The sequence below is a fragment of the Emys orbicularis genome, chromosome 4 (genome assembly GCF_028017835.1).
Source record: "Emys orbicularis isolate rEmyOrb1 chromosome 4, rEmyOrb1.hap1, whole genome shotgun sequence".
NCBI classification, from domain to species: Eukaryota; Metazoa; Chordata; order Testudines; family Emydidae; genus Emys; species Emys orbicularis.
In genome coordinates, this window is record NC_088686.1 from 128,233,255 (window position 1) to 128,257,773 (window position 24,519).

Below are 24,519 nucleotides of genomic sequence, written 5' to 3' on the forward strand. Positions count from 1 at the left end.
TTCTGTACATCAACCAATGCTAAAAGCACCAACACGCTGTTCAGAATTGTAATTCCAGTCACTGCAACCAGACATAGAAGTTATTGCTCAGATAAATAAACCTAGTCTACAAAAAAAATACAAAGTGAAAAAAACTAAAGTTTCCAAAGAGTTAACAGAGTAAACAAGGGATATCCTCAAAAGAGGATCTATTGGGATTCATGGTGCAGTTTTTCTGCACCTAAACGAAGTTGAATTATGTATGCTGGTATATCCCAGAGAGAGGTAATTTAATGCTGTACAATAAAAGGTGCATGTTTCAAATGCCTTCCAAACTGGAGGAAACCCCTACTAAACAGTCAGCATTTCAAATCTCAACAACCACAAATAGCTCAAGAGAAAAAATACAAAAGTGTCAAAAATTTTTGAGTTCTGAAAAATGATCCCATGAGGATAGAAGTAGCACCATTTGCAGCCTGGCTCTTAAACTAGCCCTGTGACTTTATGGAGAAATTCTGATAACCTTCCTTAATGGAGTCCTGACTGACTTCTGGTGAGTTTTACTTTCAATATTGAGAGTCCTTTCCAGTACAGCTGATGCAGATGTAGTCTTCCTTCTCTGCCATCTCAGGAGAAATGCCCACACATACCTGATGGAACCACTGATTGCAGCTGCCATCACACTGGACCCAATCCACCTAATTGCAAAGAGCAGACAGATTAGTGTTCAGAGAAAAAGGCAGCAGATAAAGTGCAAACCTTCTGTGGTAAGTTATCTTCAAGCTCTTAGCAATCTACCTACTTGAACCAGCCAACATTCTACCCTGAGGGACTGGCTTAGTGACTGCTAGGGGCACAGTCAGCTTGCACTGTGGTCAGTTTCACAAATGTAACTAAAGCAGTTTGGTGAAGAGCAGTGTCCTCCCTACCACTCGCACACAGTTTAAAACCCTGAGGAGGGGGCTTGAATTTTGTTTTTTGAAGTTTTTCTCCCGTCACTGTGCGCAACCCTCACAAACAGTAGGGGAGCTAACACAGGCACCAAGGGGGCATGAATATACAACTCAGCCCCTGCTGTGCATGTACAATCCTGGGACTGGGCACATCAATTGCCTGCTGCCAAATGGTGCTTTCCTTTGTACTGCATAGGGGAGTGTCTATGCTCAGTGAACATGAGAGCAATAATCTCTAATGCCCTAAGATTTTCTCTTGGGCTTCTGGTGCTCTCCCAGCCTTCTGTACAGGCAGTGGGGGTGGACTGCTCTTTGCTGCTAAATTCAAGGATGGCTCCAAATGCCCACATCTCTCCCCAGGTCTATGCAGAGCTCCCTCCTTCCAGTCATTCCCAGCCCAGTGAGGGAGGCCTGTGTGAAGCCTCTACCCTCCTGCTTTGCCTCTTATTATGTTTTGCTATGCAGGGGCCAGAGGGAGTCTCCCATTGCTCCTGTCTGCCCAAGCCATGAAGCCTTCGTATACCTGTATCCCAGGGGCACTGATGGAGACACAGCCTGCTTGCACCCCCTGTCATCCCTTCACTGCATCACTCTGGCTCAATGCAGACACTCTCCTGCCAGGTTTGGTGCTGGAGTCTGAAAGGATGGTGACTGCTTAGCTTTCCTCTCTGACTCTGGGAACAGTTCCAGGTAGGGAAGAGGGACCATCTTAGTTCCCAAGCTCTGTGGGGAAGCTGTACTGGTGAGGCTCCTAGAGTGGCTGAGAAAGGGTGTGCACTCCTCCACAAAAGCAATGGACAGGGATGTCATCATGTAGGAAGTTAGGCACTAGGTGATTTTGAAAATCCCACTAGGTGCTTATTTGCATCTTTAGGCCCTTAAACACCTTTCAAAATCTGGCCCAAAGTTGCCAGAAGAACAGAAGGAGTTCTGTCTAAATCACTGTTACTTTCAGAAGCTGATGTTGTAACTTAACAAGAGCTGAGAACAAATGTACATAAAGCAATATAAGTTTTAAATCTACTGTGTCCTAATAAGAACTGCATAATTTGAAACCCAGAAGGATATAGGCCAAGAAGTTGTTAGCTCCGCCCTGTGACCTCATCATGAAAATTTCTGTTTGGAAAAAAAAAAAAACTCATTCCATGTTACCTGTTAGAGGTGTAGGGAGAAGCAATGGCTGAGCTCAATGCATTATTTTTACTGCATCACTAAAGCCTTAGCCCAGTGGTTCTCAACCTGTTTATTATTGTGTTATGTGGGCCACAGCTTGAGAACCACAGCACCCGCCCCCAAACCCTCTACAGTCCCCTATGCCCAGCGTGCCCCCCTGCTCAGAACCCCCTCCACAGAGGGGGCCAGGAGGGGTGCCCTGGGTGAGGGATCCAGACCCCACGGTGCGAGGCTGGGCAGCTGGACCCCGGGACCCCACTGTATGGGGCCAGGCAGCTGGCCTCTGGACCCCCACCCTGAGTGGTCGGGTAGCCAGGACCCCTGTGCCGGGCCAGGAGTGGAGCCCCAGGCAGCTAAAACCTGGCACCTTGCAAACCCCTGGTTCCCAGCGCCGCCCACTCCCTCACAGCTGAGAGGCCCCTCCCGCCCCAAACCTGCCCAGAGACCCACTCTCCTGCTCCACTCACCAGCCCCCTCCTGCAGGCTGCCAGATGCTGTCTCCCCCTCAGCCAGGCCTGCCCCCTATCAGACCAGAACAGCAAATCTTGAATTTTTTTTTTCTAATTGGGCCACATGCAGCCCATGGGCCGCGGGTTGAGAACTGCTGCCTTAGCCACTCTCAGAAATCACACGAATTAAACTAAATTGGGTTAGAAACTGATTCAGTAAAATTAGAGCAACCCCCTTTGTGAGGGCACACAAATTGGTTTACTAGTGGTATCACAGAGCTTATACCTTTCACAGAGTTCAGCTTACTCCTGAGACAGGGTTTCTCCCAATAACAGAGAAATTCTGGAACTTGTAGCCCAGTAACCCTTAGATGCTAAAGCATGATGGATATAAAAAGACTTGCTTTCCTCAGTCTGGGGGAGGATCAGGGATATGGTAGGACCTGCTGAGTTTCTCTCTGCCAAGGAAGAGATGAAGGATGGGCAGGTGTGCTGATCTTTGCAAGGAGAAAGTGCTAAAGGAAGAAGCCTACCAAAGAAGCCTTAGAAGGCCCATTTGAGACCCTTGCATTAAGAGGGGAGAATCCCTGAGAAAATGAAGGTGCTCCAAGACTCTGAGGGGGCAGTACCCAAGGAATTTGGTATGTTTTGCCTTTTTGGACTCTGTCTACCCTGGAAAGGGGATTTTTTTGGCTCAGCCAGAACCATCCAGCCAGTGGGGAAAGTGAGGCATGGGCCCAGCCTGACAATGGGCAGGTCAGCTGCACCATAACGTGACTAATATCAATTTATTTGGTGACAAGCTAAACTACATTAAATTGGCATCAAACATTCTTAAACTGATTTAGGAATGTCCACTCAAAGGGGCTTGCGTTGATTTTGATATTTCAGTTGAGAAACTGATTTAGCTGGTGGAAACTGTGTGTGTAGACACAACCTAAGATTTTTTAAAACAGCCTTTCAAGCAGCCTTTAAGGAGAAACAGTAGTAACTTTTCTATCAAAGAAACACAGTAGGATTGTAAGAAATCCAGAATTGTAAGGACCTCCCTCCAAGCTTAATAGGAGATGCAGCAAGCAGCAGCCAGCTGCCAAACGGCCCATTTAGAGCTACTTCTGTCTAGCTGAAAAGTGAGTTACTGGAGACACTGGGAGAAGTTCCTATGAAAATGTGATTCTACTCTAAGTGGTTCCAATAGTTGCCAGGTACTCAAAGAAAAGTTCCTGTAGGGAAGAGACTAAAGGCAAGGATGAGCTCCTCAGGTTTTCCAGGTGCCCAGTGTCTGCAATAGCTCTCACTCTCTTTGTCGATAATGTTGGTCTAACAAAAGGATTAGGGAGCAGTTCTGATATCACCTGCTCCCTCCATTCAGTGCCCCACAGCAGGCTTCCCATTCACTGACCTCATCTCCTTCAGGCTGCAGGCAGTTCACAGCAGGGCAGATTGCATCTTCATCCTCTGAGTCCTCCTGCTCAGAGAACGACATATCCAAGGGAAGCAAGTGGCTTTCGCTGGAGCGCTGCACCTCAAAAAGCCGTTCTCGCTCTCTCTCCAGTTTGCTATTGCTGAGATCCTTGGAGGGATTCAGTTTCAATTTCTTCTTTTTGGGTGTTCTCAGTTTTTTTACTCTTGCTCTCTTTTCACCACAGAAGCCCTCTCTTTCAAAGCGCCTTTTTAATTTTCTCTCCACAGAACCAACTCCATCTCTCTTCCCCCGGCAGCACTCGTTCTAGTGGGAAGGATATTGAAGCAAAACCCTAAGGACTCTAATCCGTTATTCAGTGATCTATCTTCCCCTCCAACATATCACCCATCCATTGCTACACTGAAAGGAGGGCCGCCCTCTATGGCACACTAAACACACTCACTCTGCAGCTATTCTTAAGGGCTGAATATTGGGTCAAAGCAAGAGTTGGAATGAATGAGTGACTCCCTCCTTTCTTTCTCTCCTCCAAAGCAGCTTTACAAGTTTCCAGTTTTCAAGGAAAAGCCTCCTCTTCCCCACTGGACTCATTAGTATCTGGTTACTATTAGAATCAGAATGGCCATAATTAAGTCATATAAATGACCAGCAAATGCAGTTTCAGGATGCAGAAATGCAACACAAATTATATTCACAGACAGAGAAACCTGCAGAGAGAATTGCACAAAGTTCCCAACCCGTCCTGAAGACACACACACACTTTTGAAGTTTACGGAGTCCAGCCAGAACCTCTCTGCTTGGGAAGGGCCCCAAATAGAGGGATCTGTGGTGTTGTCAGATACCTGCCTTTTCACTTGTTGGTCCTATTGCTGACCTCTGTTCTGTTTGCAGAACAGGGCTGTGCTTTGTGAATAAGATCTGGTAGAGCTCTTGTATTTCAGGCAGTGAAACCTGTAGCAAATGGGCCTCCATCAGCAGCTCATCCAGCTCTGCGCTAATGGCTACAACAACAAAACAAAAATTTTAATTTTCTAATGTCAAGGCTTGTGATAAATACAGAGATTTAGAAAATTCTTTCCCAATAGTCAGGGCCGGATTAACTTTTTCTGGGCTCGGCGCCAAACATATTTGTGGGCCCCCGTTGGGGAAATAGGGCATGTGATGGGGGGCCGTCCACAGAGCGAGGGGCCGGTTGGGGGCAATGAGGCGCAGTGTGGCAGGAGTGGCCCCACACAGCCCAGCACAAGGGCACTGTTTACAAACCCAAAACTGCTAGATGCACACTGGCCTGCCCAGCCCTGTGCTACCAGCATGCCCCTTCCACACTGCCCCCTGCCCTGCCCTTATGCCAGTGCCCCCTCACCCAGAGACCTCCCCCACAGATCCCTATGCCCAGCACCCCCTGCCTAGAGACCCCTCCCGCTGACCTCCCACCACATCTGCACAGCACCCGGCACACCATACCCCCTGCCCAGCTCCCCTACTGTCCAGCACCCGCTTCACAGTCCCACCATCACAGCTGTACAGTGCCCCATATTCCTGAGAGAATTCTGCATCAAATTCTGTGCATAATATTTTAAAATTCTGATTTAAAAAATTTTTTTTTACAATAAATAAATGTGGGAGCTCCACCATGGCAGTGAGGAGCACAGGCCACTAGCTGCATGGAGGTGGGAAAATACCCTGCAGCCTCCCCCGGCCCCCTGGGACAGGGACTTGGCAGTGAGGCTGAACCTGACCCTGCCACAGAACAAGGGCCATGCCTACCACAGAAACACCCTGGGGCCCTGCCCCTTTTGCCCCAGGCACACCAGATGTGGGCAGGGAGGCTCAGCCCGGCAGCAGGATCCAAGTGCAGAGGGACTTAGTGTGGGGGTATCCAGATGGGGGTAAGAGGGTTCTGTGTGGGGGGTAAGAGGGTTCTGTGGGGGGAAGTCTAGGTGCAGGCAGCTCAGTGGGGGATCTGGATGCACAGGGAGGTGCCAGGTGCAGGGGCAATGGGAGTCTGCAGGGGGGACCAAGTGAAAGTGGTTGGAGCTCAGCGGGGGTGGAGTCTGGGTGCAGGGGAGGTGGGGTTCATTTGGGTGGGGGTGTAGGTGGTTGGGGCTCAGTGGGGAGGGTGTCGGGGGAGCTCATTGGGGTGGTACAGATGCAGGGGAGGTGGAGCTTGTCAGGGTCAGGGTTTGATGGGACTGCTTAACAGGGGAGCCCCAGCTGCTGCCAAGGGGATCCACATGCTGGGCACCCGCTTCCCCTATACCAGGGATCGGTAAGCTTCGGCCCACGGCCCGCCAGGGTAAGCCCCCTGGTGGGCCAGGCCGGTTTGTTTACTTTCTGCGTCCGCAGGTTTGGCTGATCGCAGCTCCCACTGGCCGCGGTTCGCCACTCCAGGCCAATGGGGGCTGCAAGAAGCCGCGGCCAGCACATCCCTCAGCCCACGCTGCTTCCCGCAGCCCCCCATTGGCCTGGAATGGTGAACCGCGGCCAGTGGGACCCGCGATCGGACGAACCTGTGGATGCGGCAGGTAAACAAACTGGCCCGGCCCGCCAGGGGGCTTACCCTGGCGGGCCGCGGGCCGAAGGTTGCCGATCCCTGCCCTATCCCCTTCTCTTCCCCATCCCATGCACCTTCCTTCCCCACTGCCTCTGTCCAACCGTGGGCACTCACTGTTGTACAAAATGAAGGATGGCTCCCAGCACACAGAAGGGAGCTCAACCAGCACTAGGACCCAGAAGGTGGTGTCCAGCTGCAAAGTCCAGGGAGCTGAGCAGCACCTTCTTTTTTCAGCCGGGCTACGCAGCTCTGCGTTCACAGAATAGATATGCTCATTCCACCCCTTTCCTCAAAGCCCCGCCCCTTCTCTGCCTCCTCTCCCCAGTGGCGAGCATGCTGCGGCTCCGCTCTTCCCCCTCCCTCCTGCCGGCAAACAGTTGATGGGCGGCAGGGAGGGGGAGGGCGGGAACGCAGCAAGCTGTGAGAAAAGGCAGGGGAGGGGGAGCTTGGCTGCCCTACTACAGTAGAAGCCTCAGTGCCAGCAGCACCAAGCTTCTGCCCCCCGCAGGAGGGGGGGGGCGCGAAGAGTGGGCCTGGTCGGGGCCCCCTGGAGTGTGGGCCCGGAACCATGGCAAATCTGCTACTGCCAATAGTACATAAACCAATAAAAAGGAAAATTTGGGGAAGATTTTTTATGCTTAACTAACAGTCTTTGTGCAAAACATCTCTAATAAATCTGGTCAGATACTTCACTTTTCATCTCTAATTACAACAATGTAACTAAAGAAAAGATAAAGGCCTGTGCAGTAACTTGTGGGCAGTCATATGGTGGTGGAGACTTTTACTGGGAATGGCCCTGTCAAACTCTCTGGGTCACCATCATAAAAATGACTTATTCAGTGTCTGGGTTATGATTTCTATCTCAGCTGATAGGCTGAGGGACAGGCATCTGTCTTAGCTGCTTCTCACCAATTTGAAGCAACATGAGAGAGTTAAATAATGGTCCTTTGAATCAAAGGAGAAAGATTTTCAGAATCACAAAAGAAAAAGGTGAATCAGATACAAAACCATGGAGAGAATCCACAGTAAAGCCAAGGATGGGCGGGGGAAGTTACTAATACAATACTTTTGTAAATCTCTAACTGAAACTAAAGGCTGATACCTAAAACTGTTTCTCACTGTATAATTACTGTTAAGCTTTAATACACCCATCTTTTCCATTGAGCTTTTAAAGCAGTTTAAGGCATAACTCAAAATTCTTATGTAAACACATGAACATTTTTGTACAAGGACTCTGTGCAAATGAAATGTGTACTGAATCCATAACTGACTGTGGAGTTTTAGAGCATCTCTTTGTTTAAATTTACACCATAACATTCTCGAAAGACTGTTCTAAATTGGAATACGTAAATAAACGTACAATTATCACTACAGTTAAGTTCCATATTAACAGCACACAAAAGTAAAAACTAAATATAAGGCCAGACCTTGGCATCTGAAGCAGCAAATGTCTGGAGTGAAAGGCAGGAAGCAACAAGGGTGGCATTTGAGACAGGTGGAAAGATGCCATTTGTACTGGTTTGGTCCACGTTAGACCATCTATGCTAGGCAACAGATCAGTACGATAGTGGAGGTGTCATTTGATTAGTAAAAATCTACAGAAGTGCCATTTCAATGGTGTCACCCTCTGCAGCATGGCAGCGGGCACTCACTGCCTGCCTGGCTCCCAACTCCAGGCCCTCCGATTGATGGAATTTTTGATAATACAATGTTGTTGGAAATGGGTCAAGTTGGGTATCATTCGAAAGACCTTTCTTCCATGGTCTACTGGTACCAAACATGACAAACCTAGAACAATTATGTAGATACATATGAGAGAAAATATTTAGAAATCAACTTTTTAAAATTATGCTTTAAAACAGGGATGCATTGCTTACATAACAAAAGAGAGACATTGACTTTTGGTAAACCTAGGGAAGTCAGCCTGGTCACGTAGGACTAAAAACATTTACTCATCAAAGTCATCATCAGAGTCGTCTCGGTCTAGGGAACCACTGATAAACACGTTATCATACTGATCCTCATCCATGCTGCTCTTGCATCTCTATATACAAGGCAGGTTGCTGGCCTAACATTTGCAGTGTGGTTATCATCTGGTCTTTGCACAAGCAGTTAATTAGCTGAAAGATTGATTTAGAAGTGCATCGTATTTCACACGTAATTGATATGATCAGTCCATCCTCCAAGACCCATCCATGCCCGGTTGGGAAGGGTAGCTTTGGATGCACTAAATCATCCCAGAGCCATTCCATTGCTTGACAATTTGCCCTCTTAATAGCAGGTATAACTGCACCCCATCTTAGTGGCAATTTTTCTCAGTTTGTCTGCTTCTTGGAAAACGTCCATCAACATAGCTCTGCAAGTGTCATAATGCTGGTCTTCAAATTGTAAGCCAGGCATATGAATGCCTCCAGTGCATTTATGACCTCATAAGTGACTGTCTCAACCATTCCAAGCACCTTCAGAGCAAACAGAGTATCTTCGGAGGCTGAATCAAATACTGTCCGCTAAGATAATTTGGTCTTTCCAGTCAACCTTCCAGTAGTGCCACATCCTGAGAGGGCGTGGAAGCCTGGGAGTGCAGTGACTTTTAATAGTCCGAGTAATAGGAACACATCTCTAAGGGACATACAGCAATTCTGTTCCCCAACAGCAAGCACAAAAAACAATCTTGTGGAAGTCTTAGGTAGTGCCTCACATAGGGCACTAGAACATGTGTGTCTTGTACAAAAAACTGGAGTTCAGTAGCACCTCTCTCTGCGGTATTGATGGCATGCAACATAATTAATGACAGCCTCCCGATGGGAACTATGAAGGAACTCCACTGAATAGTGTGAGGAAGTAGCTTCATTACACCATGAAATGATGAAATTCTTTGAGCAATTTTTCGCATGCTGGAGCGTTTTTCCTATAAAGTATAGGGTTAACCTGTCCTTCATGAGAATATGTGACAGTAACTTCTTCATTGTGACATTGGAGATGTTCGTGGAGTCAATTATTTTGTACTGAAGAGGTGCAATACCATGAAGTCTCTTCTTTCCGGTAATTTTTTAATTTAATTTTTTAATTGATTCCTCTGCATTCATTTCAAACAGGAGGTGGACTTTGTCATAGGTTCAGTATTTCCTCTGTGTCTTCATAATGAAGTGTTCAGCCAAGTCTTGGCAGGTGTTAACGGTTTGTTGAGAGCTTGTACCTCGGCCATACTCTCTCTAATTGCTATGCAGAAAGGCCTCTGCTGCAATAAGGTACCAGTCACATTGTTAGTAAGTGCTGGCTTAGAAAGGCCATGCAAGACATGCATTTGCTTTTGATAGTGCCGCTTTTGATAGTGCCACTTTTTTTGGATCTTTTAAGGATATGCGCTGTGTTTCATTTCTGCAGACAGGATTGCTAAAACTGTGTCCACATCCCATAGTTCATCTTCAATAAATGCTTTAAGAGCCTTTCTGCTAAACATTTGTTCCTCTTCAATCCCATTCAAAGCACCTATGTGGCAATTTATCAATTCCCGCTGAGTCCCACAGTTTGCAGTAGAAAAATAAGTATGGTTTACATACATTCTTGGTGTGACACTCAATGTGATACGCAATGTCATATGCGGGGCTCTCTTTTGTGTCAATGCACCACTTACCTTTATTTTCCATGCAACATTCTCACCAAAATTTGACTGCTTCATACAGTTTCTCACCCATCTCATGTGTTGAAACAGTGCTTAATGGGTTCCTTCTGGCTTCCCACAGAAGAAACAGATGTTCTTCTTGAAACACATGCCAGGAGGCCTAGTATAAGGTGAACCTTGCCCACAGCGGGCACTTGTCCCAGCATCTTCAACTTTTTCCTGATGCTTGATGTACTTCCTTTCCAACCTTCCTAAATTTATGGGTGCATGTCTTATAGCATGTAAGATGCCACTAAACGTTGTGTTTAACCAGGTCCTCCGCGGTGGTATTGTCCAAAGATTCAGCTACTAGTCGGTATGCTTCATTTCCCCATTGATGTCTAAAACTATCAAGACCACAGTAAAAACAAGGATTTTGTAATAAATTACTTTGGGATTGTAATTAATTATGTCATGTATGTTAGGTAACGATGCGCATACCATTTGCAGATGGATTCCAGTAATTTCTGGCTGGATGCTGACGTCCTAACCATTGCCTCACTACAACTCTTTTGAAATGATAAACAAAGTTGACAATCAATACCACTAAACCGCTTCTTTTTTGCTGATGACGGCGAATCAACTTGAAGCACTCCTATTTATGGTAATCGGGAACATTACAAAATATTAGTCAGGTATGTGCTGTGCATTAACTGACATCACAGTACTGTCAGTTGAGGGCCACAATTTAACTTTGTGAGGGCTATACGTTTGACAAGCCTGTGTTAAATTACAATTTAAAAAATTGATTTTTGAACATTTTTTGAATATATATCTACTTAATTGTTATAGGTTTGTCATGTCTGGTACCATTGTATTGATGTGAGAAAGAGCTCACCCAACTCAAGCCATTTCTGAAAACATTGTATTATCAAAATTTCAACCAATTGTAGGACGTGGAGTTTGGAGCCAGGGGATGGCAGCGAGACCCCCCTGTCATGCCGCAGAAAATGACATAATTGAAATTATGATTCTGTAGTTATTTATCAATAAAATGACACATCCCTTACCTTTCTACCATTAACTTGCCCAGGGAATTAACATGCTCCTAGACTATGAGGCCTGCCTTAGAAAGATGAAGCCTGTTCATCTGGCTTCCCAGCTTGTGGTTCAGCCCAAACTGACTTTATGGACAAATCCCTCTACTCTCCATGACTCAAAAGCAAGGACCAGAGAACAAGGCAGGGCCCCCATTTTTATGCTTCAGGTCTCCCAGTCATACACTGAAAAATGTAAGTGAAGCATAACAAACCATGAAAGGGAATGCAGTTCTGTCCTGAAGAAAAGGGAGAATGTAAATACATGGTTCTGTTATCCCAGTCATGAGGCAGAGAAAAAGACATTGCATCAATTGTCTGAGATACCTAAGGGAAGAGAAACATTTATTAAACACACCTTTTTGTATAACAAATTTTGAGTTAAATGTGTCAGACATTGCAACAAAACAAACACTTATTTCTATTTGAAGTGTTTTTAACTTTTAGTATTGCAACTCATTAATTCTATCAAATTCCTTGCATCCTCCTTCACCTTAAACCTGGAAATTTATTAAAAGCAATGTTATGGCTGGAGTTTTTATATGAAAAGCTGTGAATTATGGATTCCACAGAGATCATGTAAACTGGCCCCATTGCATTGATCTAGCTTCTTCTACCACTTTATATGATCTCTAATGGAAAAGTGCGGGCATGTACAGTGGAGCCAAGTTATGGTCACCTGGGAATAACAGACTTTCTTGGCTTTGGTGTCTGTAAAATCTCAGTCCCAATGCTGCATTAATGTAACTTTTATAGCTAATTTCCTTCGCTTCTTAAAAATGAGAAGGGAATTCTTGCACTGAGATTCTGTACTAGTCATAGGATTAATTGCAAGGACAGTTTAAAGTGTAGGTTAACATGCACCAAAATGAACAGATTAGGAAAGTAAGAGGAGGTTACTCATACTCACCCTGTGTAGTAACTGACGTTCTTTGAGATGAGTGTCCCTGTGGGTGCTCCACTCCAGGTGTTGGTGCACCACTCCTGCGCCTTTGCTCGGAGATTTTTGTAGCAGTACTCATACCGGACACGCATGCGTAGAGCCTGCCCCCCCGCTCTGAGTCTAGCTTAATAGTGCGCATGCGCGGCCGGTCTCCTCAGTTCCTTCTCTACAACGGAGGCTACCCCAACTCCGAAGTAGAGGGGAGGAGGGTGGGTAGTGGAGCACCCACAGAGACACTCATCTTGAAGAACGTCAGTTACTGCACAGGGTGAGTAACCTCTTCTTCTTCGAGAGAGATGTCCCTGTGGGTGCTCCACTCCAGGTGACTTAAAAGCAGTGTGTCTCAAGGAGGTAGGGACTTCGGATCTGATAGGAATGCCGTAGATAGTACAGCTCTGCCCAATCGTGTATCAGAGAGAGGGCCCTGAGTAAGGGCATAGTGTTTAACAAATGTGAGTTCAGAGGACCAAGTGGCTGCTTTACAGATGTCAGCCAGGGGAACTTTGCGTAAGAAAGCCACAGAGGCAGCCAGAGATCTAGTGGAGTGAGTTCTGATGCCGGCTGGAGGTGTAACCTTCTTCATCTGATAGCACAATCGGATGCACTGAGAAATCCAGTTTGAAAGTCGCTGGGTAGAAATAGGAGTCCCTTTGGAACGCTCCGCGATAGAGACAAAGAGTCTAGAAGAGTTTCTAAAAGGTTTGGTTCTATCCAAATAGAAGGACAAGGCCCTGCGTACATCTAATGTATGCATCGTGGCTTTGAACGAGTTTGCATATGGTTTTGGAAAGAAGATCGGTAGGTGTATCGGCTCATTAATGTGGAAGGAGGAATGCACCTTTGGAAGAAATTTGGGCTGTAATCTAAGGGTAACCTTGTCTTTGAATAGCGTATATGGTGGGTCTGCCATAAGAGCTGCTATTTCTCCCGCTCGTCTGGTGGAGGTAATTGCCACTAAAAATGCTGTTTTCATCAAAAGGTGTAAAAGCGAGCAAGTGGCTAGGGGCTCAAATAGTTGTTGAGTTAGGCAGGCTAGTACTAAATGAAGGTCCCACGGAGGGGTAGGTGGTTTAATGTCTGGGTATAGGGCTTGGAGTCCCTTGAGGAAACGCTTGGTGATTGGATGAGCAAAGACAGAGGTATCATCAATTCTGCCATGAAAGGTTGTAATAGCAGCTAAATGGACTCTGATGGAGCTGAAAGAAAGGCCAGATTGCTTAAGGTCCAATAGGTAGTCAAGTATGAGCGGGAGAGGTACCAACGTGGGACAAAGTTGTTTAGCTGAACACCAATGTGTGAATCGTTTCCACTTTCGTAGATAGGTGGTGCGAGTAGATTGTGTACTGCTATGTAGGAGCACTCTTTGAACTTGTTCAGAGCAATCTAGTTCGTTTTGGGAGAACCATGTAGGAACCAGGGTTTGAGGTGAAGCATGGACAGGTTGGGGTGGAGAAATCGGTCGTTTTGCTGTGATAGGAGGTTCGGGATGAGAGGCAACGAAATTGGTGGTCGAATCGACATTCTGTTGAGGAACGGAAACCACGGTTGTCTGGGCCATGACGGGGCAATCAGGATCACCTTGGCACGCTCTGTTCAGGACTCTTTTATCAGGACTCTGTTGGGAACCGGTATCGGGGGAAACGCATAGAGTAAGTTTCGGTCCCATGGAATCATGAATGCGTCTCCCAGGGAATGTTTGCCCAGTCCCACTCTGGAGCAAAAGTTGGGGCATTTCGTGTTTTTCGCAGTTGCAAAAAGGTCTATGGTTGGATGACCCCAAATGCGGAATATGTTGTAAATGGTTTTCTCGTCTATCTCCCATTCATGATCCCAGGGAAAGCGTCTGCTTAGTTCTTCCGTTGTGGTGTTCATCATTCCGGGAAGATAGGCAGCTGATATCCGGATGTTGTTCGCAAGGCACCAATTCCAGAGCTTCATAGCCTCTGTTCAAAGCGAGTGGGAGCGAGCCCCTCCCTGCCTGTTTACATAGAACATGCATGCAATGTTGTCTGTCATTATGCGTACATGGTGATTCCTGATTAGTGGGAGGAAGTGACGGCACGCATTGCGTATGGCTCGAAGTTCTAGGACATTTATGTGCAGAGAGGTTTCGGTTGAAGACCATAGCCCCTGGACTGTGTGGTGAGACATGCGTGCACCCGATCCTGTCAGAGATGCATCAGTAGTCAATATGAGGGATAGAGCCTCCTGAAGAAAGGGGACTCCAGAGCAGAGGTTGGAGTGAACTGTCCACCACAGTAGAGAATCTTTGACTTGGAAGGGTATAGAGAGAGTCTTGTTTAGAGAGTGCACATTCGGTCTGTAGACCGTGGCCAACCACGCTTGGAAGCACCTCATGTAGAGTTGTGTGTTTTGGACTACAAAGGTGCACGAGGCCATGTGACCTAGTATTTGTAGACAGTCTCGGGCAGTGACCTGGGGACTATTGCGAAGTTTTGTGGCCAGTAGGCTTATGGAGTTGAAGCGGTCGGGTGGGAGAGATGCCAATCCCGTCCGGGAGTCGAGGTATGCTCCTATGAACTCCAGATGTTGGGTGGGGCATAATGTGGATTTGTTTTTGTTTATTTGCAGGCCTAGAGATAGGAAACAATCAACGGTAAGTCACGTGAATCGGACAGCTTCGTCGAACGTTGAGGCTTTGAGGAGGCAATCGTCGAGGTAAAGAAATATTACGACCCCTTGTTTCCTGAGGTAGGCAGTGACTACGGCTAGGATCTTGGAAAAAACACAGGGGGCTGTGGACAGTCCGAAGGGGAGAACCCCGTATTAAAAATGTGTTGAGCCAAGGGTAAAACATAGGAAGCGTCTGTGGGCCGGGTGTATAGTCACATGAAAATAGGCGTTCTGTAGATCGAGGGCTGAAAACCAATCGCCCTGCTCCAGCGCTGGGATTATGGTAGTGAGAGTAACCATCTTGAACTTTTGCTTTTTGACAAATTTGTTGAGCCGTCTGAGGTCAAGGATTGGTCGCCACCCCCCAGTTTTCTTTTCCGTTAAGAAATAATGGGAGTAGAAACCCTTCCCTTTGTGTCGTTCGGGCACAATTTCGATTGCTCCCATTTGGAGGAGATGTTGCACTTCTTGGAGGAGTAGTTGCTCGTGAGAAGGGTCCCTGAAGAGGGACGGGGAGGGTGGGTGGGTGGGAGGCAAGGAGAGGAAGGGGATGGAGTAGCCAATTGTAACGACCTCTATAACCCACTTGTCGGTGGTAATGTTCTGCCCTTGATGGGAGAATGGTCGTAGGCGGTGTCCAAAAATAGGTGTACTGGCTGAAGTGGGAATGCTGTTTTCTAAACCCTCGACTAAAGCTTCAAATTTGCTTATTAATTGGAGGGGGTTGAGGGGCCCCCACAGAATTGGGACGACGACGCTGGAATCTCGGTCTCTGGCGTTGCTGTTGTTGCTGCTCCTGTGATCTATGGAAGTGTTGTGTATATGTGGGGTAGCGTGGACATTGGTAAGGTTGATACCTATATTGTCGCCTTCTGGTCGTAGATGTCTGGAGACCTAAGGACTGGAGGGTTGCCCTGGAGTCCTTCATTGAATGAAGCACGTCGTTTGTGGTGGAGGCAAAGAGTTTGTCACCGTCAAAGGGAAGGTCTTCAATGGTACTCTGGACCTCTCGAGGAAAGAAAGAGGAGGAGAGCCATGAACCTCGGCGCATGACCACTGCTGTGGCAGTCGATTTTGCTGCAGTATTGGCTATATCGAGGGCCGCTTGAAGAGCGGTACGTAATATGATTTGTCCCTCGGAAACCAGAGCTGTGAATTGTTATTTCTTCTGTTCTGGAATGTCATCAATAAAGTCCATGAATTTATTATAGTTTCTGTGGTCATATTTTGCAAGAACTGCAGTATAATTAGCAATACGAAATTGTAGCGTTGAGGATGCATATACTTTGCGACCGAAGAGGTCCAAGCGTTTACTTTCCTTGTTGGCCGGGGTGGAGCGGGAATACTGTTGTTTGGTCCTTTGGTTCGCTGCGTCTACTACCAACGAGTTTGGTGCTGGATGGGTAAAAAGGAATTCAGAGCCCTTAGAAGGGATGAAGTACTTGCGGTCCACTTGTTTACAGGTAGGTAGGCTTGTAGCTGGAGTCTGCCAGATGGACTTAGCAGGTTCTAAAAGGGCTACGTTGATTGGTAATGCAACCTAGAGGAAGAAGAGCGCTGTAGGATGTCCGTTAACTCATGCTGTTGTTCAGGGACTTCCTCCAAGTTAATTCTCAAGTCACTGGCAACTCTTTTAAAAAGGTCTTGGAATTTTGCGTAGTCATCCGAGGGTGTTGGAGGAGGGGGAAGTAAGGCTTCTTCAGGCATTACCTCCGGCTCTACTGGAATAGGAGCAGGACTTGGTTGACCCTGCAAGTGTGACGATGCTGCCTGGTGTCTTGTGTCATTGGCAGGTTCGTCAGGTGGTGGTGCTAGACCGGTGTTGTGCCTGGTTGGAGTAGCGCGTGTGTTCTCGAGGGTACGATGCCCATGGTGCCCAATATTGCCATGGTGGTGGGTAGGGCATAGGTGGTGCCATCCAGGGGTTCACCCCCCAGGGGGCAGGATCCTGAGAATAGGATGAGGTAATTTTTCTATGACCTCTGTTGACTGGGGTCTGGGGATGGGAGTCTTGATACGGTGAAAAATCCCCCTGTGGTCCAGCTTCCTCCTCACTGGAGGAAGGCTGTTCAGACCCTGACTCAGCCATTGGAGAGAAGCAGGCATTCAGCAGGGGTGACTGCAGGATAGGTGACACAAACAGATCTCTTGCATGAGTAAATTGAAGGGCTGAGGCTCCTGTGTGAGGTGAAGGCTGGATAGGAGGAAGCTGCAGTGAGGAAACATTCCTCTGCACCGGTGTTTTGAGTCTGGGCTCACTGCCGGTCAGCCCAGCGGGTGTCGGTGCAGTGGCCGGTGCCAGGAGAGCAATCTCAGCCTGCAGGGGGTCAGGCAGGTTGTGGGATGTCGGCACTGCGTCCATCGCGGTGCCGAACGGTGCCAGAAGAGAGGCAGGCAGCTGGAGGCCTGAAGCCTCGGCACCGGAGCCTCGCGCCGCAGCCTCAGGTGGGTTTCGCGCGGTGCCGGAGGAGCCCGGCTCGTCAAATGTGCTCAAGCGGGGGAGCACAGGCAGGGAAGCGATAGATCTGCCCGGGGAAATCCTGTGTCACAGGGTTTCCTTTGAAGCTGACAAAAGGTGCCCTTTTTTTGAAGATTTCTTGTGCTTCTTTGAGGCGCGGGGGGGGGGGGGGGGGGGGGCTGTGGTGGGCAGCGGAGCTGGAATCAGCGCCTGGGTCTGAAGCTGTGCCTAGGGATTTCTGGAGGAGGAGCAGTTTCAGTCTAAGCTCCCTGTCCTTCCGTGTCCTGGAGCTAAGTTTGCTGCAGTGGGCACATCTTTGGGGAATGTGGGTCACCCCCAAACATTTTATACACTGTGAGTGGCCATCTGACAGGTGGATAGCCTCCTTGCAGTTAGAGCAGCGCTTAAAGCCTGTGGAGCCAGGCATGTCCGAAGCGGCTGCGGCTGACAGGAATTTTTTTTTTTTTTAAAGAGATAGAAATGGTAACTAACTATAACTAACAACGAACAAACAACAAACTAACTAACTAGAAGGGTAATTGTAACAAGAGGAAAGAATTTCCTCACGAGTCTGCTGAGCTCCGTCTCAGGCCGGGGACAGTAGAGAAGGAACTGAGGAGACCGGCCACGCACGCGCACTATTAAGCTAGACTCAGAGCGGGGGCGCAGGCTCTATGCATGCGTGGCCGGTACGAGTACTGCTACAAAAATCTCTGAGCAAAGGCGCAGGGACGCACCAACACCTGGAGTGGAGCACCCACAGGGACATCTCTCGAAGAAGAACTCATAGCTACTAAACAAAGGCCGTCTTCTCTCCTGAACTTTGTGCAAACCTTTCATTGACCTCAGTGGGATTTCTGCTATGAACTGAGGATAGACCACACATTTCAATTAAATCTAGAATTCAACCTCCCTCCAAACAAGTCTGACACCCCAGTGTAAACAAATATTCTTTTATAGGAGGACACAGTGTGGTACAGTGGCTAGGGCATTGGCTTGGGACTCAGTAGACCTAGGTTCTATTCACATCTTGATGTCTTCAAATCCAGGTGGGATGCCTTTCTGGAAGATACGCTTTAGTGGACTCAATACAGGGATAACAGTGTGGAAACTAATGGCCTTTGAGTCTATGAACAGAGTAAGTGCCAGATTTTCAAAGGTACTGAGGTGCCTAAAGATGCAGCTAGGCACCGAATGGGGTTTTCAAAAGTGCCCAAGCAGATTAGGTGCCTATCTCAATGGAAACCATTGGGAATTAGATGGGTTTCAGAGTAGCAGCCGTGTTAGTCTGTATCCGCAGAAAAAACAGGAGTACTTGTGGCACCTTAGAGGCTAACAAATTTATTTGAGCATAAGCTTTCATGGGCTACAGCCCACTTCATCGGATGCATAGAATGGAACATATAGTAAGGAGATATATATACACATACAGAGAACATGAAAAGGTGGGAGTTGCCCTACCAACTCTAAGAGGCTAATTAATTAAGATGAGCAATTATCAGCAGGAGAAAAAAACTTTTGTAGTGATAATCAAGATGGCCCATTTCAGACCACCTAATCTATTTAGGCACTTTTAAAAACCCCACTTGATGCCTAACTGCATCTGTAGGCATCTCAACACCTTTGAAAATCTGGCCCTAAACCAATTGTTCATGACTATTTCTTAAGCAAATTTTTCAAACTAAACTAAAACTTCCACATTCTTCACTAAAGTCATTAGCCAAAATATTCAAACTTGCGTGGTTAAAGTCATGTATTTAAATATGTAAGTTATCTGGTTATCTTCAATGGGAACTGTGGTTGCTCAGCAATCGTAACAAGTAGGACAATTTTATTTAGGCACCTGAATGAGGACTTGGGTGCTTAATTTTATGGACTCCATTTTAAAATTTTAGTCTATATAGTTACCAAGTGTGGCAAAAGTATCTGATTTACATGACTACCAAAAACAGCTGGAATATTTCTTAAAACATAATTAGGCAGGTCAAAAGTGACCAAATAGACAAATTTGATATCGAACAAGGTTGGGCTAACAGGAGTAAGACGTTTCAGTAAGTCGAGAGTTTAACTTCAAGTTATAGACACCTTAAAAGTGACCTGTAAAGGAGGTTTTGTGGTTTGTTTTTTGATGCACAAAGACCTGAAACTTTTCTTTTAAAGCATTTTGGGGTTTGTTTTTTGCCTTAGAAAAATTAGAAAAATCAAGTCTGGTTTTGCTGAAGGAACTCTTACCTCTAGAGGTCCCATAACATGTTTACTGTGATTGTTAACACCCAAATAACAGCAATTCTGCACTTCTGAAAACTATGTCCCCTTCCTTCAGGAAAATGAAACCCATCGTACACCCTGTCACCCCACCATGTGTTGTTAAAGGCCCTACTCATCTTAACATATACATCTTCTACACCCCCTCAGCTACACCCCCTCCCCCATTCCACATGCATGCATGCATGCATACACACACACACACAAAATGGTGCTTTAACAGGATAGGTAGGGATACTAAATCTTCAACAGAGACTTAATCCAAAAGGATAGTCATTGAGAAGGATGCAGCATTCTCAGTTCCATCAGGGGAGGAATGCAGCATTCCAAGTTGCTGGACAACATGGTGGATAATACACACATACTCCCCAACTAACAAGGAAAACTCCCATTTCCTCAAAGTTGTAGAGGGATCAACACTTGAGAATTAGCCAGCAATACAATAATAATCTGCCATGGTAATACCTCTTTGAAGACACTGCATGAACATATAATTACTCTGTTTCAAGTAGAATCTACAAAATGCAAAGAAATTTGGCAAACTGCTCTTGCTGAACTCAGATCACTCCTAGCCACTCCTAGAAGTAAATTCAATCTCACCTTGTTTGTCTCTGGCAACTGGTATGCTGTGGCTTGCCATCTATTGTACAATAATCCTGAGCCAATTTTGTCTTGTATAAGTTTTAGATTCCCTGAATATAACATTTGTTGTGCTCTGTGCTGCCAGTTCACAGTTCTCTCTATCATATACCGTAAAGCATCTCCCTCAGGAAGCCTCACACGGATACGCTGCAGGGAAGCCAGTAAAGGGAGGATTTTTTCTAAAGGTGGCTTTTCTGATCTATGGCAGTGAGGACAGAGCCAAACACAAGGTCCCTGAAAAATACTGGGCACTGAAACACAGTTGGTATGAAAGACCGCTCTGCAGAGTTCACATTGTATCATTGGTGCCGCTGGCTCTTTCTGGCAAAGGCAAACTTTCATCTCTGCATCATCTTCATTAGATAGCACCTTCCCTTCATTTGCTGCTCTCAGAGAACGCAGTGCCTCCATCTCCTTTAAACGGGCTTCCCCAAGTGCGGCCATCTGCAAGGGAGTTAAAACAAATGCATTTAATTCCAGGATCAGCAAAAACAGAATCCCCTCTAAATGTAGGTTAGTCACTGGAGTTCTTTGAGTGACCTCTGAACATTCACTCTTGAGATGTGCCAATAATGCAGATTAGACCTTTCAGTAACAGTGCCAGTTGGAATGCTCTCATGATCACTGATCCTAACATTTGGAGGGTGAGGCTGTAAGAGTGGACCTGGTGCTCTATCTGCCTCAATTCCTTCTACCACCTTCCTTGGGTCCAGAGTTATAGCTAGGATTCCAAGGAACAGGGGAAGCTGGATGGGGAGCATGAATGAGCAGAGTCCATCTCAAAGAACTCTGGTTACAGGTGAGTAACCTTCACTTCTTCTGCCAGTGGCCTACGCACACTCCCACTCTTGGGAGTTTGGCAAACAGTGCTCCCCCTTCCAAATAGTGAGATGAGAAGGCCTAGTTAAACAGAGATTTTAATACTTCTTTACCAAATTGAGGATCTGATCTAGATGTCAGATCTAAGGCACAGTGTGTGGTGATGGTCTGAACTGAGCTTCAAGAGGGACCTCTACAGATCACTAATACGGAAGCAGCCTTCACTCTAGTTGGGTGCACTCTACGCACTTCTGGAAGAGGAGCACTGGCATGTTTATAACACTCGTCAGTAGAGTCTAACCTACTTAGAACGGCATTGGGATGTAAGTGCCTGAATTTCACTCTCTTCCCCATAAGAGACAGTCTAGGCAATTTCCTGTACTCCTCAGACCTAATCAAACAGCAGGGTAATGCTCTTGTAACATCCAATGTGTGTAGATTAGCTTCCCCTAAGTGGGGAGTGAGGCCTGGGGGAAAATACTGGCAAGGATAGGACTGGAATTCTGTTACCACCTTGGAGAAATTTGGGGTGTGTGAAGGAGGACCTTTGTGAAAGACTAAGGGGGAGGGAGGGTCAGCCTTGAGAGCCTGCAGCGGAAGTGATAACTACAATAAAGGGAGGTTTCATGAACTAAGTACTAAACTGAGGTCCTGTGTTGGTGTGGGTTCTCTAACTAGAGGTAGATGTACTTTAAAACCCTCCAAAAACCTTTTTATTACAAAATACAGAGTTTTGCCTCACTAAGCTGTGATGAGATGAGATGGCTGAGAGATGTACTTTTACTGATGATATGGATAGTCCCAAGGATTTAAAATGAAGTACTCCATTACGGATAGAACAGCAGCTGAACCTGTGTTTATTTTATTGCTGGATGCTCACAAAAAAAACCTTTTCTACTTATGATCATAACCCAGGCGAGTCCAATGCTTCCTGAAGTTTAATGGACTCTTCTGTACCTTCTCCAAGAACGCTTGATAGAGATCTTGTAGGTGTTTATCTCTGTCTGAGGGGTTGGAGCAAATGCGATTGTATTGTAGAGCTTGGCTGTAGACAATGGATTGAGTGGTGTGGTCTGGATGAAAGCTGGAGACAGTAGGCACCACTCGATCCATTGTCTACAGCCAAGCTCTACGATACAATCGCATTTGCTCCAACCCCTCAGACAGAGATAAACACCTACAAGATCTCTATCAAGCGTTCTTACAACTACAATACCCACCTTGTGAAGTGAAAAAACAGATTGACAGAGCCAGAAGAGTACCCAGAAGTCACCTACTACAGGACAGGCCCAACAAAGAAAGTAACAGAACGCCACTAGCCATCACCTTCAGCCCCCAACTAAAACCTCTCCAGCACATCATCAAGGATCTACAACCTATCCTGAAGAACGATCCCTCACTCTCACAGATCTTGGGAGACAGGCCAGTCCTTACTTACAGATAGCCCCCAAACCTGCAGCAAATACTCACCAGCAACCACACACCACGCAACAAAAACACTAACCCAGGAACCTATCCTTGCAACAAAGCCCATTGCCAACTCTGTCCACATATCTATTCAGGGGATACCTTCATAGGACCTAATCACATCAACCACACAATCAGAGGCTCGTTCACCTACACATCTACCAATGTGATATATGCCATCATGTGCCAGCAATGCCCCACTGCCATGTACATTGGCCAAACCGGACAGTCTCTACGTAAAAGAATAAATGGACACAAATCAGACATCAAGAATTATAACATTCAAAGACCAGTTGGAGAACACTTCAATCTCCCTGACCACTCGATTATAGACCTAAAAGTCCGCAATATTACAACAAAAAAACTTCAAAAACAGACTCCAACGAGAGACTGCTGAATTGGAATTAATTTGCAAATTGGACATCATTAAATTAGGCTTGAATAAAGACTGGGAGTGGATGGGCCATTACACAAAGTAAAACTATTTCCCCATGCTTATTTCCCTACCTCCCCCCCCACCCCCCCCAGTTCCTCATATCTCCTTGTCAATTGCTGGAAATGGACCATTTTCATTACCACTACAAACAGTTCTTTTTCTCTCCTGCTGATAAAAGCTCACCTTAACTGATCACTCTCCTTATAGTGTGTATGGCAACACCCATTGTTTCATGTTCTGTGTGTGTGTGTGTGTATATATATGTATATCTATCTAGATATAGATATAGATATATATCTTCCTACTGTGTTTTCCACTACATGCCCACGAAAGCTTATGCTCAAATAAATTTGTTAGTCTCTAAGGTCTTTGGAGGTTGCAGGAGAGGGTGGTCTCCCAGCACTTATAGATCCCTGCACTTCAGTGCTGAAGCTGTTAATAGCTCCTTCATTTGCATAGCTTGAAGGCAATTCTCGCGGTCTTTTCTGACCCTGGGAGTGAAGGTGCTGCATATGGAAAAACAAGGTCAATGATCTTGCCCCAAGCAGGCCAAAGGTGCATCTGGAAGTAGGAAAATCAAGGCAAAAGATGCAACTCTTGAGCCCTGATATCATTGTCTTTGTTTCTGACATATTGGAACCAAGGATCTGCACCAGGGTGCAAAGAACCTTAGTCAAAAAATAAGAAAATAAAAATAAATAAAGAACTAACAGCTAATGAAGCTAGAAAGGTGAATCTGGGTTGGGAGTCTGGTGAGGTTCCTGGTCAGTCTGCTATGATTGGAAGGAACTAAGGCGGCTGATGCCCCACATCTCTTTTACTGAGGAACAGTGAAGGGAGGAGAGAGGGCATGGGTGCTATACTGGGCATTGCTACTAGAAGGTTCCACTGGCTTAGCTGAACTGTTGGCACATCCCAAGAATGGGAATGTGCAAAAGCCACTCAAAGAATAGCAGCTTCTCCAGCAAAGAGCTCCACGGTAATCTGACAAACATTCTTCCAAATTTAATGCTCATAAAAATTGGATACCCTTGCAAAATAATCTTTACCCCCCCCCACTCCCCAAAACCTTGCCCTGCATATAAAAAGGATTCCACTCTCACTTCTCTGAAGGTGACTTAAAGCTGAAACCAAGGTTCAAAAGCACCCAAGAGCAGATATGGTATATGGATACTTTTCTCTGAACATACCTCTCTTTACTCTTCTGGTTTGTCTCTATGTAGTCTTAAAACAGCATAGTTTGCAGGCACTCAGTGAAGTTTGTGTGCCTGCCTTAACATTTGGTCCCTTTTTTATAGTTCTTTTTGCCTAAACTTGATAAATCTTTAGTTCTACTCATCATTACTGTAGCGGTATGGTGCAATTTTAATAAAAAATAACTTTCCTTTCAACTACAAGCTTCAAATTTCCCACTTTATCATGGAAGCTTACCTATATATTATTTTTAAAAAGTTAAATTTAAAAACAAAAAGTTACATTGTATCCTGAATATCTGACCCAGTAAGTCAATTGCAAATTAAGAGCCAGGTTCATCACCACACTCCAGCTGCTTTGTATTGTTCTAGCAATGCAAAGCTACAGTAAGCAGCATAGACTGAACAGAGAGCTTACCTTTGACAGAAAGGA

The 24,519-nt window shown here is 46.2% G+C and overlaps 1 protein-coding gene across 4 annotated transcripts in view; it reads right to left on the reverse strand.

The window, feature by feature from the left end:
* Window positions 1-424: 424 nt before the first annotated feature.
* The window catches only part of KDM5B (lysine demethylase 5B), a 188,952-nt gene continuing 164,857 nt past the window's right edge, over window positions 425-24,519 (reverse strand). For all 4 annotated transcript variants that reach the window (XM_065403804.1, XM_065403805.1, XM_065403803.1 and 1 more), the window contains 5 exons: window positions 20,130-20,615; window positions 11,445-11,556; window positions 4,824-4,978; window positions 3,957-4,283; window positions 425-677 (listed from right to left, as the gene is read on the reverse strand). In XM_065403804.1, the coding sequence (XP_065259876.1) occupies window positions 546-677; window positions 3,957-4,283; window positions 4,824-4,978; window positions 11,445-11,556; window positions 20,130-20,615 (1,212 nt within the window). In that variant the 3' untranslated portion in view covers window positions 425-545. The remainder of the gene's footprint in view (window positions 678-3,956; window positions 4,284-4,823; window positions 4,979-11,444; window positions 11,557-20,129; window positions 20,616-24,519) is intronic.